The sequence below is a fragment of the Triturus cristatus genome, chromosome 5_2 (assembly GCF_964204655.1).
Source record: "Triturus cristatus chromosome 5_2, aTriCri1.1, whole genome shotgun sequence".
NCBI classification, from domain to species: Eukaryota; Metazoa; Chordata; class Amphibia; order Caudata; family Salamandridae; genus Triturus; species Triturus cristatus.
In genome coordinates, this window is record NC_140588.1 from 774,349,671 (window position 1) to 774,369,163 (window position 19,493).

The following is a 19,493-nucleotide window of genomic DNA, read 5'->3' on the forward strand; positions in this document are numbered from 1 at the left end:
TTAGTTTGCCCTTGTACCATCATGGGCACCCAGTTGGCAGCAGGATCTGTCATCACCTACCCCAGTGGCAGTCCATAACATCGGGCAAGTAGGTACTACAAATTGTTCAACAGGTTACTCATACCTTTCCTAGCTACTCCACAATCCATGCCACCATCCTAAGACCTGCTGACAGGTGACCACCTCTCTCTGCTTCGTCAGGAAATTTAGGCTCTTGTGGCCAAGGGAGCCATCAAGAAGGTGTCAACATTGGTTGTCATTGTTATTCCTGCTACTTTCTGGTGCTCAAAAAGGATGTAGGTAGCCTCCACCCTATTTTATACCTGTGCTCTCTCAATTTCTTCCAGAAGAAGAAATTCAAGATGCTCATATTAGCTCAGGTCCCCTTGTCCCTGTAGGCTGAATGGGAGTGTTTGACTACTTCCAAATTCCCATTCTGCCCGAACACAGACGTTACTTGTAGTTCACGGTAGACCACAAGCATTCAGTTCTCTGTGCTTCCTTTCGGCCTTACTAGCACCCCTCATGTGTTCATCCAGGTGATGGTTGCAGCTCACCTGCGGAGTCAGGGGTTACAGTCTTTCCCTACCTCAAAGTTTGGGCTTCACTATAAACATGCCGAAGTCACATCTAACCCCCTCTCTGATGCTCCCATTCATCTAAGCTGTTTTGGACACAGTGCAGTTCCAGACCGATCCTCCAGAAAGGCTAGTCCAGGGTATTCTAACTATGATTCCAGTGTTGCAGCCTCTATCCTTGATTTCGGTGAACCAGACTCCGAGGCTGCTGGGCCTCATGGCCTCCTGCATCCTGATGATTACACAATTCCACTGGCATATGTGGTTATGAGCTACAAATGGTTCTGTTGGGTGAACGAGATCTGCTCAAGTGGAATTGTAAAATAATATTTTTCATTAAACACTCAAAGGGCCTATAAATGATCCCTCAAACGTGTGAAACTTCTCCTACTCCAGAAGCACCAATCTTTAAAGAAAAAAGATTTCTGAAAACCACTGACACAACACAACCATATACTTGTTTTAAATGTTACTTTTCATATATCAAAACATGTATATCTATGTTTTTTCATATTTCGCTTTTCAATGGCTGTCCAGAGAACATAAAGAACACTGCATCAGATTAACATATACATAGTGAAAATCACAAGTATCCAAGTAATCACATACACAAACATGAGACCTTGGAACCACAAATAATCAAAATGTCCCAAAAATATTTTATTCAGTGTATCATTATATTTTCTTTACATATTCCAAGGATAGCTGACATAGGACATGACGTAATGTTGTCGACGTTTCGACCCTGTGATCAAGTGTTATTCACTATACATCATGGCGGGTCTTCCTCAGACCAAAGGGCAGCCTTAAATGTATTCTAAGAAAGACCCATATGGCGTGTCCAAAACAGTATCTATTAGTTATGTAACATGACATCCCAGTCCCCAGCCACCGTTCACTCGATGTGGGGATGGGGTTATTATCGCGCTCCTTCGACTATAGTCCTCATGACTGAATCGTGGCTTCATTTAAAATGTACAACAGTAGCTCCCATCTTGTTTGCTGTCCTCCGGACACATGGTAACCCCATTATATTTAATGGCACTGGCATATGTGGGCTCTACCTGAACCTGACCTGAAGTTCCAGTGAGCTCAGCATCAGGGGAATATGTCCGACATAGTCCAAATATTAGAGGGCACTTCAAAAGACTCACAGATGCGGCTAATGAACCACGATTGGGTCAGCGACAGACCCCTGTCCGGTCAACCCCCCAGAGCTGACTGGGGTGACAGATGCATCACTCATGGGCTGGGACTAGCCATCTGGGACAGGTTGGGATCAGAGGACTCGGGACTCCTGCTCCACATAAATCTGTTGGTTCTGAGAGCGATCCGACTTGCATTGAAAGCCTTTCTTCCTTCTGTTAAGGGAACGCTGGTTCAGGAGTTCACTGTTTTGCAGGGTGAGGTGAGATTCTGGACCCACTGTCAAGATGCCCTGCATCTCTGGACATGGCTGGAACGTCAGGGCATTTCCTTGGTGGTCCACCTCAACCATCGATGCCTAGCGGATCATGAATAGCGGCTCCATTTCGAGGTGGTGCACGGTATCTTCAGAGATTGAGGAGAACCTTAGTTAGATCTATTTGCCTCCATTGAGATGCACCATCGATGCCTAGCAGATCATAGATAGCTGCTCCATCCGGATCCGGTGCAATGTCTCTTCAGAGACTGGGGAGAACCTTGGTTAGATCTATTTTCCACCACTGGGAATGTGTGATATTTGCAATTAAGCACGCTGGAGTTTCCTAGGTGACTCACTCAGAGATGCATTCGATCTCGAATGGAGCTCAGGCCTCCTGTACGCCTTTCCGTCAATACCACTCTTGCCCAGACGTCCTCAAGAAGATCAGGAATGCCCAGGCCCAAGTCATTCTTGTGGCTCTGGATTGGGCATGGAGAGAATGGTAACCAGAACTCCTGAATATGAGCATCAGTCCTCAAATCAGACTACTTATTTTGGGACAAATTTGTCGCTTGGTGAGCTTAGAAAAAAGGTGAGATCCCATTTCTGCACCCATGTCTGACGTTTAGTCGTTTGTTCTCCCATTATCTGAGAAATGCTTTGCTGAGGACACAGTTAAAGGGTACCTTTCAGCCACATTGGCATTCTTGCAGTTGCTCAATCAGCCCTCAATGTTCAAGGCACATGTGTGACTTGTTTTCTTAAACAACACCTCATACGTTCCCTCCAAAAACATTCATCATGCTTCAATAGGACTGGAACCTCGTTTTGATCTTCTTGATGTGCTCGCCCATTGAGACCTCGGTTTCTTGATGATAAAAACAGTCTTTTTAGTGACTATTTCATCGGCCAAGAGGGTTTGTGAACAGCAGGCACCCTCCATGCACAACTTTTTCCCCCAGAGAAACTCGTTCTTAAAAAACGTGTCTCTTTTCTGCTGAAAGTACTAACTCCCTTTCACGTTGGCCAGACCATCACGTTGACTAAATTCTTTGCTCTGCCTCACCCTCCAAAGAGGAGGAGATTCCACTGCCTGAACAAAAAAAGTGAGTTGTCATTCTATGTTGATCGCACCAGAGAGTTCCGGGTTGATGATCCACTCTTCATTGGGCTCGTTGAGGCGAAGAAAGAGAGCAATGTCCAGAAACAGACCATCTCACGATATGTAGTGCATTGGATTGAAATCTGCTATGCACTGGCCAAGAAGCAACCACATGAGGGCTTGCAAGCTCATTCCACCAGAGCCAAAGTTGCAACCACTGCGTTAACTGACGGAGTCCCCGCCCTGGACATCTGTCAGGTTGTAAAGTGAGCCTCTTTGAACATGTTTACCAAGCATTACTGCCTGGATAGTCACGTCTGTTGTGATGGGAACTTTGCCCTTTCTGTCCTTCAGGACTTCCTGTTCTAAATCTGTTTGCAGATGCACCCCTGGAGAAGTATTGCTAAGGTATCTATTCTAAGGTAAGGAATCTGCGGCTACTAGTCTATATCAGACGAGCAAGCTACTTGCCTTCGGTAATGCCTTATCTGTTAGAGACTCTACCTAGCTGCAGATTTCTTACCGACCCTCTAATCCTCCGCACTCCGCAAACGGATTTCTCCATGTAGTGCAACTCATAGGAAGTCCCTAGTGTCTGCACACTACATCAGCAACCTTCGTGGCTCTGCGCTTCTTGCAAGGGAAGGTTGTGAAAACTAACTGATGCTAGTGTGATTGGGTGGCGGCTAGATAGGTACCGTGTACGTCACTTACGACACGGATGATGCTGACAGAGGTACTGCTCAGAAATGTACTAGTCCATTCTGACGCCTGTGGAATATCCTACTGTAAGAAAGCTGCAGCTAGACATAGTCTAGCTAATAAGGCGTTACCAAAGGTAAATAATTTGCTTGAGTCTCCCCATACTGAACACTTCCTCCCCCTCTGTTTCTCCTAAAGATAACAGAGAACTTTTTGAATAACACATTTCTTATGTTAGTTTCACTAAGTGAAATGGATAGTTCCAAAAGAGGTAATTAAGAGCATATTAATTCCCATTTGTGTGATTCTCATAGTCTGTGAGGAGATGTTGGTTGATTCTATACCCTCATCCACACTGCCTTGACCAACCCCCATCTTCGCATCCTCCCATCCCTGAAAAGTACAAGTTGTCACCTTGATTATCCAAGGAGTCAAGAAAAGTTTGTCTGTTCTGAAGTTAGGGACTTTTTTGTTTGAGATGCTCAATGTCTTTTGTTCCTGATCCTTGGCAGACATTCTTTGTTTCTGGATCACTCTCTTGTTAGAGACTGTTTTCCATCTGCTGCTCAGTGAAAATGATTCTGATGTTAGGGGTAAACAAGCAGATGATTCAGTTTTATTTAACCTACCGCCAGTATTTGAAGGATGGATTTTGCTTTGAGTAACAGGATCAGAATTCTTTGGTCATGCCATTTGAATATTAAACGAAATAGGTGGCCCTATCTGTAATCCTTATTATGTCTCCTATTGAACTCGACCACTTGAGGGAAGCTTCTTATTTTTTTCTGTTGTAGTGGCACTGCGAGATAGCCAGGATTTGGGCCAACAGGAACTGACGTTGTAGAGAGACTCGGTCCCTACATTCTAACATCCTGCAATCCTAACACACAGCTTTGCTTTTCCAGCAAAATCCATGCAACAGCATCAGGTGTAAGCACAAGCAGTGCCTGTCCGTTTCCATACACAATAAAATATTACTTTGATTACAAAAGGCATTACAAATTAATCTAGAAATGGGCACTTTAACTGAAATTGGCTGCTAATCTACTGTTTGGCTTCTGATGTACCTCAAACACTAATACAACGGAGTTTAAAGCCTTCTCATGAATCACCTTCCTGCAAGGCAACTAAAGGCATTCATTGTTGGCCATTGAAACAGCTCCAGAGATACCCTGAGATGCAGCCACAGGCCCCCAGAGAGACCGGTACTAGGAAGAGGTTTGACGAGAAAACCAGAGGCAGACACAGGCAACTATGGACAGACACACACTCAGAAAAACACTCCGAGAAAGACACCCAGAGGTAGATGCGCACTGAGACACAGAACTAGACACCTACAGAGCCAGACAAAGACCCTAAGAGACCCTCATCATCCACAGAGGCATGGATAATCCTATAGAGACACAAAGAAGCAGCCATAGAGGAGCACACATATATAGTGAGAGAGAATAGGAGACTGTGGCACTCAAATAAGGTAAAGCATGCTAGTAGACACAAAAGACAGAGACTGGTACTGAGCCACACAGAGAAAGCCACAGTAACAGTCAGAGAGAAAGACCAAGAGCAGTAGGATGCCCCCCAAAGCTGGTAATGGAGAAATAGGCCTCTGTAGAAGTCATGACAGATCACCCTGGCTGTTAAGAAAGACAACACTTTGAGCTAAACAGATTTCAATAAGGATATCTTTGCTCTTCTTTGCTAGATAAGCCTGATTGTGGTGGCAACATTCAGACAAAATATGTGAGCTGTGCTCAAAACAAATCCAAATTACAATTATTTAACAGACTCAAATCATCAACAATGTACAAACCACATTATTTAAATATGTAAAGAAAATTGCATGAAACTGAAGAAAATTCAATAAGGGATTCAAAAGTTATTATGACACTTAATTTAACACTACAGGAAATAATACATGGAAAATAAAAACAAATTATTGGTCTCACAGCAAAAGTCAGCACTAACCCCAGGGTGCAGCATACCACAAAGGAGGCTGACTCCAGAATCTCTGCTGCCTTTCGGCTAGATTAGCGCTATAAAAAATACTACATACAAAGAGAAGTGGACTGCTCATATTGCACACGTCCTATGAAGGGTAGCATAAATATATCACAAAATGAACAATTAAAATGGACCATCAAGCACCCCCTTCTAATAAGCTGTATGAGAATATACTTAGAGCTACCTCTAAGAGGTCAGCTTGGAGCAAGTCATATCTTATTGAAAGATCAAATAAACTGAGTAACATGATGTTCTGCCATGGTAGGTTTTAAAATCACGTTTGAACAAAGCACCATAAACATAGTAAACTCTTCTCTTAATATAAACAAATTACTTTGTTGTCCTTTACAGAAAAAATGCATCATCACACCTAAGGACCCTTATTTGTCAAACTTCTCCAATTATAACTTCCCCATTCAAAGCTGTCTATCACTCAGCAGCCAGAATGGCACATAAGACAAAAAAGAGCACACTGCTTCTATTGTTTGACATATACTGGCTCTTTTTAAAAGCAAGGATAGGATTCAAGATATGTAGCCTTTTATATAAGCCATAAACAATAACAAACTTTAACTAGCAGTACTACTGATCATCTCACAATGATCCAGGGGTCTGCCAAACAAGACACCTCTGTTTAAACAAATGCTGGCCAAATGCTATCTCTACCCAAATGATGAAAGTCTCCTAACAGACTGGATCAATTAAGTCACCTAGCTGCTAATCTTGTTATTTATTCTGCAGGGAAACCTTTGTATGTTGGTCATAAGCATAAATGTGTGTTAGTTTCTCTCCCCCTCCTCCATCCCCTATGATAATGATCTGAGCCTGTTGGTGTTCCTGGATCTCGTGACAGACTTTGGAAATGTAGATCACTGAGTTCCTATATACTGTCTCACTGAAATTGCAGCTGTTTGGATACTGAACCATCCTGATCCCATTTTGTTTTAATCTGATCACAGCTGTACAATCAAGCCGGTGATATTCTGTGCCATAGCCAGAAAATTGATTAATAGGGAACCTTTCTCCTCAACAATGTGAAAAATCTAAATGCAGCCATTGATGAGCTTGATTAACAGTGGGATCTGGAACATAAATATTACAAGTAACACTACTCCAGGTGCACATCCATGAAAAGGTCTCAATCTCTCAGTACGACAACTTGGTGGGATGCTAAGGCTAGCTTAATTCTTTGATAAGGACCAGTCGGCATCACTTGAATGGAACTCCGATAGAATGTGTACTATAAGGGGGTTTGATCCAAGCCTTCACAACAAGAAAATACATAGGAGTCATCTGGAAGGGAAGATGTTTTTTACTAATGGATATTTGCAAGCAACAGCAAATAGGAGCGATGGATTTCTCTTTCCCTGAACATAAACACGTAAGACTTATCTGAAATATCGGTCATTGCTGCAAATCTTGATCTTTAAATAATGACAACCTTAGAGCATGGCAGCCTGGGACCTACAGGGACCCCACCGAGTAGTTCCCAGAAACAAAGTACTGAGCTCTAGATGTGTGATCATTATCAGCATAAACTACAATGTAACATTATTTACGCAGGGCTGCATGTCACTACAGTAATATCACATCAAAGTCTACGTTTAAAATGTATCAGTTCACCATGAAATTCTTAGATCACTTGTACTGCTCCTTTATTGTTGTGGCGAAATACCATGTGACCACATAAAAATATCACAGCTTAATATCAACGCCACATTGGGTTCTGTAAGCTCAGTCCTGATAATACGACACGCCACCACCGTCACTGACTTGACCTGAGACTTCAATGTGACATTGCTGTAAAGAAATACATTAACCCTGATGAAGTCCTCTTTTTGAGGACGAAATGCGTTGGCCAGTCTGACTCTTTGATGCATTGAAGAATAATAAAGAGAATTGTTTTGAGACTTCATACCACAGCTCCCATGTTATTTTTGATATTGGAGAAGAGTCCACTGATATTGACACCATTGAACTATGTGTACTACATGAAAGGAGAAGAGAAGAAACAAAGAGAACACACTTTACATTACAATTGTTGGATTCTTGAGGCACTCCCTTTTGTGTGTTTCTTTCTGCTTCTCCCTTAAACATGGTAAAATTGGTGCATACCTTATTGGCATATTTAGGTTACCCGTTAGTCCCTTGTAAAGTGGAAGACCGTATACCCTAGGCCTGTAATCTAAATGATTCTAGTGGGCCTGCAGCACTGGTTGTGCCACTCACACAATCCTTTCAAACCTGTCTCGGACCAGCCATTGCAAGGCCTGTGTGTGCAGTTTACTGCCACTTCGATATGCCATTTAAAACCATTTGCCAAGCCCAAAATTCTCCTTTTATTACACACAAGTCACACCAAAGGTAGGCCCTCTGTATCCCTAGGGGCAGGGTGGTGTGTAGGTAGGACATGTACTACATGTCATGGTGGTGACAAACAGCTAAATTTGTTCCTCACTAGTCTGAGGCCTACTCCTCTTATAGACTAGCATTGGGAATTCTGTAAAACACTTTTAAGCTGTAATTCCTGATTAGAAAGGAGTAGCTAAATCATGTTTTATATCTTGGAAATGGTCATGATAAATCCTCTTTAGTGGCAAAGTTGGATTTGACATTACTATTTTAGAAGTTTGACTTTTAGAAAGTAAACATTTCTCTGCTCTTAATTTTTCTCTGTGCCTGCAGCCCTTAACTAATACACGTCTGGGCTGGGTGACAGCTACACTTTGTGCATTCAATCTAGACAGCCACAAACACAGGAAGGGTGGGTGTGACATAGGACTCAACTGCATTCCTCTGCATTCTGATAGCCTTCCTGGGCAGGAAGTGGGAGAGGGAGCTGATTCTTACATCTAAATAGGCTGCGTATTGTTCCCACACAATTGACTGATTACCTTCCCACTGATAGCCTGGGAGACGGGGCTGGGGGGAAAGGGGATCTGTGCACCTCAAGTAGCTGCTCACCCCCATGTCAAAGGCACATTTGGGTATACATACTGGAGCTCTGACCCAATCTAATCAGTACACTATTGGGCCTATGAAGAACTGTGCCAGGAGTAGGGACTACTGTATGATTGCTAATATGCTTGACTGACTAAACCAAGGAACTGCCTAACTGCTGAGCTTAGATTCCCTACTGCCTGCTGATCTCTGCCCTGCTGAGAAAAAGGACTGGACCCATCTCACTTGAACCCAGATTTGCTCCAAGGGGCTTGCCTCCTGTTTTCTTATTACTCCGGGCCATACAAGACTTCTTGCAACTCTGCTGCTGGACTCTGCCATCTGTCCTCCTCCCTTGCCTGATGTGTAGCCTCTAATCCTGGGACTCAGAAGTTGGCTCTGCAGCTGTTTTATTACAAAATTGATACATCGTCACCACTGCACCGATTGGAACTTACGTAGTGCCCTATGATGCTGATGCAGTACCGATCTGGTTCCCAACTGTGAGGCCCAACTTTGATGCAGCGACCCGACTCAGTGAATTGGAACTGAGGCATCGTACTCTAGATGACGACGCTTTGCTCCACTCAAGGTACTTTGTCAGTGGGACCTGCTCGGCTCCTTTAGCCAGCCTGCCCTCCATCGTGAACTGCCTGAACTTTGGATTTACCCCGGTCTGTTGCAACGTCAAGTAAGCTTTTAGCACTATTGCCTTCTAAGAAGTATATTTGGTTAATTCTTTATAAATTCATAACGCTAGTTTTACTTATTGGATTTTTGTTTTTTTGGTCTTGTTTTACTCATACAATTATCTGTTTTTCTAATCCTATGTGGAGTAGTTCTGTGGTGTTTTCATTGTGTTGATGTGTGTGTCTGTGTGTTGCACAAATACTTTACACATCACGTTTTTAGATAAGCCTGACCGCTCTGTGCCAACTACCCGAGGGTGAGCACAGGTTTTCTTTTAGTGTGTATCTTGCTTACCCTGACTAGGATTGTGGTCCCAATGTGGACAGTGTGCACATCTCTGCCAACTGGAGACCCCAGTTTCTAACAAGGTGATTTTGGCAACCTCAAACTTGACTCTCTAGTCCCCAAGGGAACTGTGAAAACAGATCTTTCCCTTTCATTACTCACTCACTCACTCACTCATGCTCGTGGTAAATACAAGAAAGAGATGAACATTTTTTACAATACATTTATTGAAACTTATCTTGGTCTATCATGAAGCAAATGTGCTGCGATAATTAGGCAGATGCAAGTAAAAAAAGTAATTAGCAATACTAACAGGGTGTATCGGACAAACATCCAAACTAGGGCAAATTATCTATCTGGCTACATCTACCCTTACTGTGAGCACATGGATATATTTGCGATTTCTGGGATTGGCCTAAGACCTCATACCTAATGTAAGTAGTTAGGTGGGCCGCACCATGAGTGTACACTTAGTTTACGCAGGGCTGCATGTCAGAAACTGCAGTTGTTCCAGAACACTCCTTTCTGCCTGAATCCTCCTCTCTGGCTCACCAAGCGGTCGGAGTACAGTTTATATAATAAAACTACTGTGTTTGAAAGATACAGCTGTGTGACTGTTGTGTCTAACGTTAGGAGCTGTTCCTGAACAAGCAAAGAAAAACAGTACACTATGTTATGTATCTGGGGCAACCTTGCACAATATGTGCAAACTAAATCCCAGGATGAGTCCCCGGATAACAAGCAACATATACAGCATAGTTCCAGAACAATGTCGCAAAAAACGAGTGTATTTTATCTGGCAATGCAGAGCAGAAAACTCTAAACTAAGGAAGAACCAAAGTGGGCCCAGTAGAGAAATCACTACAATGCCTCTTTACTTAACTGAATTAAAAGCCATTCCTTTCGACAAACATTTATTTTCCACTTGTCACACCCATATTCCGTTTAGGATAAAGGGTGCGCTTCAAGCCAATTCAGTTTGCCATTATATGTGTAAGTGTATTATTGAGTTAAATGTATCATAACTTCCCTAAAAACGAATACATATTTGTGTATTTATATGTTCTCCATGTATTTAAGTAGAGTATGTTCCCGACAGTGTGTATTCTTTTCTAGTGCCTTAAAGGATTATACTCGAGTGCAGAATCTAAACCTATCCAAATAAAATGTTGGGGCGTTGTTGAAGGCCTGTGCATGGTGGTACACTCTCAGTTCACTGATGCGCTTTTCCCTATTTAATATAGACTTGTTGACAAATGGGAATATTTGGGCCCATAGCAAATAAACTTCTTTCAGTCTCTACTCTTGCTTGATAATTTACAGGTAATTGTTCCAGGTGCGCAGCTATCTTCAGTATAGCAGGTGCAGTAGCACCAGCCGAAGCACATGGGAGGCCACTGCAACCCAGTTATTGCTGTCTTTGTTGCCCAGGTGGTGGGTGGGAGGGCTTTTACCTTGGGTGTGCTGGGGCCGCGGAACCTTTCCTGTGTCACTATTCTTTCTTTTGAGTGGCTATGGAGGGTGTTTCTGGCTGGGCTTCCTAACTTTACAGTAACTTTCAAGTCTTCGATATAACTTAGTATGTCTTGCAAAATAAAATGCATGATGATGTGTAGAAATGAGCTGATCGGTTCATTTGTCATTTTCATTTATTTTTTTAGCCATGACTATACTTATATTGTCAGTGGTTCTGAGGATAAATATGTGTATACTTGGAACACTTATCACGACTTAAGCAAATTCACGTCAGTAAGAAGAGATCGTAATGACTTCTGGGAAGGTATTAAAGGTAAGCATGATTCTTCTAAATCTACTTACTTTTTATATGCTGTGGTTGTTATACTGCGTGATATGCAATAGTTTGTCAAAATACAGTCCGGATTTAAAATAAATGTTTATTCCTTAAATACTTGCAACTGTTTACAATTGATGAATAACCAGTAATTAATTTAATAGCATTCATTCTCTTCATGTCATTTCCACTTACTGAGCCAAAACAGTTTTGATTCTATCCAGTGTATTGAACCCTGATTTTCACATGTACACTTTAAGCCTGTACTTCCATCTTATCAACCATTTGAGAGCTGTCTCACAGCTGGCTGGAAAGGACCCTTCTGTATTGAAATATGCTGAATTATACATTTCTGAAACAGACTAAAAACTGCAGTTTCCTCACCTTAGAATCTTCCCCAGGCTTCAGCCTAGATCTTGAAAATCTTGAGCAGCACCTCCTTGCGCCGGTAGGTGGCATTGATTGGGTCTGCATCAAAACAGACGTGTGCCCTTATAAGCGTCGCCTGGGTGCACTGACATCAGTTAGTTTCTATCCGCTCCAATGGCATGGATCCGGAGAGCTGCCTCGGTCATTTTTTACCATCTTTTTCGACCTTTCTGCCTACAATTTTTGAGACATTGCGGACAGTGTGCTAGGGACATGTCCCCTATGAACCCTACATGGTTTAAACCTTGCAGGTCATGTCACATGCAGGTGTCTGATCCCCACTTGGTCTGTCTCTGGTGCCTTGGATCGAGTCACTACTCCAAGGCCTCCTCTCAGTGCAAGTCAATTCACTACAAGGCGATGCACGAGTGCACCATGATGCTTCACGCAGAGCAACAGAAGAAGACTCTGCACCGTTACCGATGCTGATCTTGGAACTATTCCTGCAGGCAGTTGTCTTTGCGCTCGGCCTCTTCATCCAAGCTCAGTAATTCAGAGACGCACAAGCAAAGATGCTGAAGAGCTCTTCAGCTTCTCCATCTAAATGCCTTGCTTCTAGGACCCGCACTCCGCCTGCGGAACCAGTGCTGGGCCTGCTCTGCACTACCCTGTGTTCCCCGGAGAGACTCCCACCCAATTAAGAGTTCTATGATGCCATGCATGTCATCTTTTGGCCACAACTTTCTCTGGTGTGCCTTCAGGCCCTACAGAGCCGTGAGGTGCCCCAGCTGGGTTTTTGCCAGTGGTTCCGCCCATGTCGCCAGCCAGACCTTCTGGATCCGCTCCAGCCATAGATGCCATATTCCACCCCAGCCCTCGTCCTGGGGAGCCAGGCCCAGCGAGATGTGTTGTCCCTCAGCCCTCCGGCAGCCGCAGCCTCTAAGACTCTTTTGCACACCCTCCATCCTGCACAACCATTCCGTTAGTGGCAGGATCAGGCACTACCTGCTCCAATGGTCTGCAAGTGTGTGCTTTGGATTGTGCAGAAGGAATACGCCTGCACACTCATGTTAACTCTTGCTTTTGCCACTATCCCAAAAACTGCTGACGCAGGACCACCTCTTTCTTCTTGCTTCATCAGAAAGTGCATGCTCTTTTGGCCAAAGAAGCCATCTAGAGGGTCCCTGGAACAGAAGTAAGTTATAGTTGCTATTCCCACTACTGTTGCCGAAAAAGGACTTCATCCTATTTTGGGTCTACACCATCTCAAAGCCTCTCTGCGGAAAGAAAAATTCAGAATGCCCACCCTGGCTTAGTTCTTGTCTGCCCTGGACCCTGGAGACTGGATGGCAGCATTGGATGTGCACAACGCGTATTTTCACATCCCCATCCTGTGAGCCTACAGGCGTTACCTGTGGTTCACGGTGAGCCACAAGCATTTTCAGTTCGCTGTTCTCCTCTTCGGCCTTACCAGCGTCACTCGGGTGTTAATGAAAGTTATGGCGGTGATTGCAGCTCATCGTCAGGGGTTCCAGGTTTCCCCCTACATTGATGACTGGCTTTTGACAGTGGTCTGGCATCAGGCAGTCATCATCCACCTCCATTCTACGGCGATCCTTTTACATTCCCTTTACTATCAACATGCCAAAGTAACACCTGGCCCCTTCTCAGACGCTCCCTTTCATTGGAGCCATTCTGAATACTCCAGTTCTGCACCTACCCTCCGGAGCGGCAAGTCTAGGATATTCAGGCTATAATCGGAGACTGCTTGGTGGATGGCCTCTTGTATTCTGCTGGTAAAGCATGCCAAGTGGCATATGCGAGCTCTGCAGTGTTAACGAAAGTTCTATTAGGCACAGCACCAGGGGAACTTCTCCAACATGGTCCAGATTTCGAAGGAGACTGCAAAAGATTTGCAGTAATGGCTGACTAACTGCTATTGGGTCAGCATCATACCCCTTTCTTTTCCCCACCCATAGCTGACAGTGGTGACCAGTGCATCACTTCTGAGGTGGGGTAGGCCATCTGGAAGAGGTGGAGATCAGAGGACTCTGGTCTCCAGTAGAATCTCCGCATCACATCAGTCTTCATGAGCTGATGGCGATCCGCTTGCCATTGAAAGCCTTCCATCCATCCATTAAAGGTAGGCGACTAAATCAGGTGTTCACGGACAACACCACCACCATATGGTATAGCAAAAAATAGGGTGGGGTGGAATAGCGGACCTTGTGCCAGGAAGCTTTGTCCCTTTGGAACTCAGCCTTTGATGCCTTGCGGATCTCGAATGGTGAGTGCACCCGTGAGTGGCACGAGTTCGTTTCCAAGAATGGGGAGAACCTGGGCTCAATCTGTTAGCCACCGTCGAGAACTTGCAATATCAGCACTTCTATGCATTGTAGTTTCCGAAGCAGCTGTCGCTTGGAGACTCATTCTGGTTAGAATGGAACTCAGTACTCTTATAAGCCTTTCTGCCTACACTACTCCTACCCAGAGTTCTAAAGAAGATTAGGAGCGACTAGGTCAATGTCATCCTGGTGACAGCAAACACTAAAAATAATCAAATGCATTGCAGGCATGACCAAACCGGACAGCGCAACAATCAATGTTCACTTTATCTGCAAAAAAAATATTTTTTCCAGAAACACTAGACCATGATTGTTACAGTGCTGTGTTTACATTGTAGTCAATTACTTGCTGTACCACTCTTGCCTTTAGCAGAGCGAGTTCAGGTACACTGTGTCTACTCCATACCAGTGCTGATAATGGCTGGATTCTTATGAATTGACTGAAACATCATTGACGTGTCAATAGCTTAGGGTCGGAATTGCCACTTCTGTATTTGTGATTACCTATATTGAATTGCTCTTTGTATCTACACCCTACTTATTTGTCATTTTTGCACATACACACATTTTTCACTTTTTTCATTGTGTGATCGCCAGCATGTTGTTCTGTGGGGAAAGGTGCAGTATACATCCTGTAAAAGTTCGGTTTTGAGACAGACAGTACTATCTTTTTTTAGGTCCTTGATGGTAGTTAGCAAGGGTGGCCAGCAAGTGTGTATGTTAGCTTGAATGTTGACTGTTCATTTGGTGACCATTTGTTCTAGGTCTTTGTCTAGCTGCTCACATAAGAATGGTTATTGTCTGCAGTATAGCCAGATGCTAGCTCCTTTACTATTCAGAAAGCCTTGCGAGTGTTGTGATGACGTAAATGACTTGGTATGTAATATAATTCATTCTTTTTAGATTCTTTGTAAAAAATGAGCCATTGACCTCTATCTTGATTATAATTAGATGTTCTGCACTCTCAAGTTTGTAACAACAGCTTTTTGGTATTTGTGGTGAGGCTGTAAAGTAGAGATTAGGATATTGTTTGCAGTGAACAATGTCCACCTCCTTAATGAGGCAGCCATGAAGGGGAGAACAGAAAAATCTCAGTACAGGGGTAGATTGGACAAGAGATAACAGTTGCTTAGAAAGAAGGCATGTCAGCATTATTTAGAGTGTGGAGAAAGTGGAAATGGGCCTTCTGTAGTAGGGGATCACTGTGTATAGTCATAATCTAGAGAATAGTCCCGCCCATGTGCGGGGACCCCGGAGCAATACAAATAATCTCTTAAGTTGTCAAGCCATGCAGACCTGCATCTACTCTTAAGAGAGAATTTCAAAGACAGATAATGCAGCCTATATCCACAGGCTACACTGTCCAGTACTTCAACTAGAAAATTCCACCAACAGCACTGCCTGCTCAGCTTTTTCCACAGAGAAAAACCTGCCTCTACCAGCAAAAGCCTCTAGAATGATAGAGAGGGAGGAATGGACAGACAAGCCCCATAGGCTGCCATTATGTGGCTCAGAACAGGATACTGTGCCTTTAAGAGAACTTTCCAGAACTTTTCCAGTATCCCAGAATGCACAGCAGGTCCCTTTTACTTTCAGTTCTTTTTTCCGGCTCCTGCTAGCAGGACCCTGGTGCATTGAGCTCTCCCTTTTCAGGTGTTTATTTGGTGATTTTGTCACTTTTGAAGTGCTTTTAGTGTTGTGGCCTTCCTTCTGGTGTTATCATGCCTGGCTTGTTTGACAAGTGCCCAGAGTGCGATAAGAAGAAGGCTAAGTCAGACCCACACAGGGTGTGCATCGTCTGCCTTCCCCAGTCCCATGTGCCGGAGGAGTGTGAAATCTGCCACTCGTTCTCGGCCAGGACCTTGAGAGAAAGGATGAAGATCAGGCTCCAAGTCCTAGAGGACAGAAGGCTGAAGGCACAAGGTGGGTCAGGAGGGGCTGATTCTGCCCATGCTGAGGCCTCTGGGGAGCTCCCCAGGGCCAGGAAGACCGGCAAACATCCCCATTCTCCGCCGATGTCGATGGTGTCGACTATGGCGTCGAGGGGGATGACTACGGTCTGTTCCCCTTCTCCCCAGGGCTCTGGGGAGAAGCGGCGTCGATGCTCAACGTCGAGGGAGCTGAGCAGGCCGCCGTCGACGACATCGTCTTCGCCGTCAAGTCATCGATGTTGAGATCAGGCCCGGCGTCGGCGCTCGCCGTCGAGGGGAAGTCGCCTGTCGCCGTCGGCGAAGAGGAAAAGATCACCGTCGAGAGGATACCCGACGTCGCCTGCCAGCCGCGGGCACTCGCCGTCGAGGCGGCGTTCGCCATCGAGGCGGCGTTCAGCGTCGAAGCGGCGCTCGCCATCAAGGGGGCGATCGACGTCATGGAGGCGATCGACGTCAAGGAGGCGATCGACGTCATGGCGGCGATCGACGTCAAGAAGGCGATCGACGTCATGGAGGCGATCGACGTCAAGAAGGCGATCGACATCAAGAAGGCGATCGACATCAAGAAGGCGATCGACGTCAAGAAGGCGATCGACGTCAAGGGGGCGATCGACGTCCAGGGGGCGATCGACGTCCAGGGGGCGATCGACGTCCAGGGAGCGATCGACGTCCAGGGAGCGATCGACGTCCAGGGAGCGATCGACGTCCAGGGAGCGATCGACGTCCAGGGCGCGATCGACGTCCAGGAGGCGATCGACGTCCAGGAGGCGATCGACGTCCAGGAGGCGATCGACGTCCAGGAGGCGATCGACGTCCAGGAGGCGATCGACGTCCAGGAGGCGATCGACGTCGCAGAGGGATTCATCGACGTCGAGGCGGCGCAGGAAGTCCCCGGGCTCGGTATACTCCGTGGTGTATACGCCGACGAGGCCGGGGTCGCTGCCCTGCCCTCCTTTGCCACGGGAGCCTGCGCCACGGATCCCTACGCCATCTCCTCCGCCTCCTCCTCCACCACTACCGACACCACCACCACCGCCGCCTCCTCCTCCTCCTCCTCCTCCTCCTCCTCATTCTATTCCGCCTCGCACGCCTTCGAGCCCACCCGTGGTTCCGCCACGGTCAGTCTCGTTGCCCAGGTATCCGCCGCCGCCGCAGGGAACTCCTAGGCCGCGGCGCCAGGGTAAGCCACCGTCGCCGGGCCCGGCGAGGCCGGCGGACAGACCGAAGCCAAGGAGATCGCGCTCCCGCTCCGGACGGAGAGGGAGATCACGGAGCCATGTGCGTTAGTCGTCAACATCGGGGCGACGCCGCAGGAGGCGCAGATCCAGGTCACGCACGCGATAATCTGCCAGGGACTTCTCACCGACGCTGTCGGACTCGCCAGGGACGAGGGTGTCGCCGGTTGATGATCTAGTCTCCTTCCAGGAGGTACTACTGAGGGGTGCAGCCAAGTTGAGAATCACGGTGACGGTACCGACACCTACGACGTCCGTGATATTCGAGACGCTGCACAAGAAGCACCTGTCTCGCCCCCTGCTGCCTCTAGTGCCGGGACTGGTGGAGCCCGCTATGGAGTTGTTCCTCACGCCGGCGGTGACGAAATCCGCCCCCTCACGGCTCCTGAAGAAGTATCGGGCGCCGGACTCGGACCGGACTTTTTTGAGGATGGACCCGAAGCCGGATTCGGTCATTGTGACGGCGGCGAAGAAGCAGCATGCTACCACCCCTTCATCGACGGTTCCGCCCGACAAGGAGAGCCGCTGGCTAGATTCGGCGGGCAGGAAGGTCTGTGGGACGGCTTCTACCACCATGAGGGCGGCAAGTGCCAGGGCTCTGTTGGGGCATTACGACCGTGCCCTGTGGGAGTCTCTCCAGCAGTATGCGGAGCTGCTGCCTCGCGACAAGGAGGACTTCTTGGAGACTTTGCGCGAGGAGATGCTGGTATCGAACCAGGTGATCAGTGCGGCAGCTGATGTGTCTCTGCTGGCGGCGCATGGGTATTGTCATAGCGTCCACCAACGACGTCACGTCGCTCAAGCCAGAGGCTCAACATAGAGTGGCCAATCTGCCTTTCTCGGGGGAAACCCTTTTCGGCAGGCATGCAGACGACGAGATGGCCCCCATGAAGACGGAGGCAGATACCCTGACGGCTGTCGGGTTGGAGAAGCCCGAGAAGATGAAGCGCCCGTTCCAGAGACGGTTTGGGTCTGCGGGCAGAGGCCGTGGGCAGGCCTCGGGACAGCAGCAACACCAGCAGCAGCAGTTCCGGAAACCCTTCCAGAAACGCCAGAAGGGTAGAGGGAGCCAGCAGTCCGCTACTGCTACCAAGGGCCCGGCCGGGTCTCTGCCCTGAGCATCTACTTCCCCTGCAACCGTTACCCACTCCAGTGGAGGGAAGCATTCAATTTTTTCTGGCAGAGTGGAGAAAAATTACTCAGGACAAGTGGGTGCTGAATATTGTTTGCAATGGATACAGTCTTCGGTTCATCAGACCGCCTCCAGCGATTCCGCCGGTCAGCTCGCAGTATCAACTGCGAGAGCCCAGGCGGAGGCGGACATCCTGTTACGGAAAAAGGCGGTGGAAGACGTACCTCTGTCTCAAAGGGGAAGAGGTCTGTACTCTCGGTTCTTCCTGGTTCGCAAGAAGGACAAGAACTAGTTCAGGCTCATTCTGGATTTGCGGCAAGTAAACAAATGGATTCGCAGAGAGAAGTTTCGCATGCTATCGTTGCATCAGATTTACCCTCAGCTGCAACGGGGAGACTGGCTCTGTGCCATAGACCTACAGGATGCGTACTTCCATGTGCCCATTGCACGGAAACACAGGAAGTTCCTGCGATTCCAAGTCGGCGCCAATCATTATCAATACACAGTACTGCCATTCGGGCTAAAGTCTGCGCCCAGGACCTTCTCGAAGTGCATGGCAGTGGTAGCGGCGCACCTGCGGAGGAACAAGGTGTTTGTCTACCCGTACCTGGACGACTGGTTGATCAAGGCCTCATCTTTCTCGGAAGCGCAGGCGCACTTCCGGACGATGTGCGCTCTCTTGAACAAGCTGGGGTTACACGTCAACATGTCCAAATCTGTCCCGACTCCGGTCCAGTGCATACAGTACTTGGGGGGCCTCCATAGATACGCTGTCAGCAAGCGTGTCTCCTTCGGAGGAGAGACGGTTATCGCTCCTTCGGAAGGCTCAGGACCTCATGACCGCTCCATCGACGACAGTGAGGAAGGTGTCTTCGCTGCTGGGGTCGTTGGCCTCCTGTATCTTCCTCACTCCTCACGCACGGCTGCACATGAGACCACTGTAGGAATGCTTGGAAGATCAGTGGGATCAGAGGACAGGTTCTTGG

At 46.8% G+C, this 19,493-nt stretch overlaps 1 protein-coding gene across 2 annotated transcripts in view; it reads left to right on the forward strand.

The window, feature by feature from the left end:
* Positions 1–19,493, forward strand: part of WDR44 (WD repeat domain 44) — a 616,515-nt gene that overhangs the window by 505,849 nt on the left and 91,173 nt on the right. For both annotated transcript variants that reach the window (XM_085607883.1, XM_085607885.1), the window contains one exon: positions 11,365–11,492. In XM_085607883.1, the coding sequence (XP_085464009.1) occupies positions 11,365–11,492 (128 nt within the window). The remainder of the gene's footprint in view (positions 1–11,364; positions 11,493–19,493) is intronic.